This window comes from Caenorhabditis briggsae (assembly GCF_000004555.2).
Source record: "Caenorhabditis briggsae complete genome, chrIII, whole genome shotgun sequence".
NCBI classification, from domain to species: domain Eukaryota; kingdom Metazoa; phylum Nematoda; class Chromadorea; order Rhabditida; family Rhabditidae; genus Caenorhabditis; species Caenorhabditis briggsae.
In genome coordinates, this window is record NC_013490.2 from 8878362 (window position 1) to 8879721 (window position 1360).

At 41.2% G+C, this 1360-nt stretch overlaps 1 protein-coding gene across 1 annotated transcript in view; it reads left to right on the forward strand.

Annotated features, from left to right (window-relative positions):
* Positions 1-294: 294 nt before the first annotated feature.
* Positions 295-1360, forward strand: part of CBG25885 — a gene marked incomplete at both ends in the record, with an annotated part of 1548 nt that continues 482 nt past the window's right edge. Inside the window, 3 exons of the mRNA XM_045244173.1 lie at positions 295-489; positions 587-1012; positions 1076-1195. Coding sequence (XP_045098959.1) covers positions 295-489; positions 587-1012; positions 1076-1195 — 741 coding nt within the window. The remainder of the gene's footprint in view (positions 490-586; positions 1013-1075; positions 1196-1360) is intronic.

Genomic DNA, 1360 nt, shown 5'->3' on the forward strand with positions numbered 1-1360 from the left:
GAGAGAGAGAGGGGGGGGGGCAATTTTGAAAAGAGAAAGGAGGGCCACTTGTCGTAAAATTTCCTTCCATTTGGTGTAATATTCAAGCTTCTGGATTTATTTTGAAAAAAGTTATGAGTATTTGAAAATCAGTGGCTTCTGGTCGATGCACCTGTAGGACCAGAAATTTTCGAAAACCCTAACCAATTTTTTTTGCAGTTTCAAAGAGTTTTCAACTGTATTTTCTGAAATCAGTCTCTAATTCTGGCTTAATCCAATTAAGTTCAATTCTAAATTCATTGTATCGCTTGTGTTATGGCGCGTTCAAAGTTGATTTCCAGGAGCAATTTCCTGGAAAAACGCTGTCCAAAGCTGCGATTGTTTTACAGATTTACAGTAACAGTAAACTACTGTATCACTCGTTTTGACTGTGTTCTTCCTGTTGATTCATGTCGATTTACGGCGGGTCTTGAAGCGGAGGCCTCTGGAAAACAATGCCAGCTTTGGACAGCGTTTTTCCAGGGAATTACTCCTGGAAATCAACTTTGAACGCGCCATTATGAATTGTGAAGGTCCTGAAAACAAATTCTGAAATGAGATATTTCAGCTCAACTCGACCACTCATCTGATTGACGATGTTAATGAGCAGAGCAAGTATGTCGCTTCAAAGATAGCACAAATATCTGGAGAATCGGGACCCGAACAGTACGAAGGTCTTTATTCCATCCAGACCATGCTCTGCGAAGGATCCTTCACTCTCTGGGAACAAAACTTTGCCAAACTTCTTATTGCCGTTTTCCATGTGCTGTCAAAGAGCGATTCAGATGCAAATAAGAAAGTAGCCCTGCGTGTTTTGACGAAAATGTGTACTTCACAAGCATCTCGTCTGTTTGACTCTACTGAAATGGCGATTTGTAAAGTTCTCGACGCTGCTGTAAACTCAGCAGAAGGAACTATGAATGTGACAGCTGATGATTGTCTCAAAACTCTCGCTACACATCTTCCCCTGGCAAAAGTCGTGAATATCTGCAAGGTCATTTGAATGAGGTTAGTTAGTGGTTTGATGTGATTCTTGACCGCCAGTTAGGGTTTCCAGGAGAAAATTCAAGAAGCGAAAGCTAGCTTGGTGCTGAAAATGATGACACGGCTGTTCGAAGGTCTGCAGGCAGATGAGCTGAGTCCAATCATCGAAGATTTGGCGCCTTGCGCTATTCAGGTGAGTTAAATTAAAGGTGGTGTACGGTGAAATTTTTATTGCATCAAAATGTGCAGAAATGTATGTAGATTGACATAAAAATAAAGAAAAAATTCCTTCATCGAGAAAAACGCATCGAAAAATACGCTGAAAGCCCTTAGGACTACGTTTTTTCTCGGCCGCCCG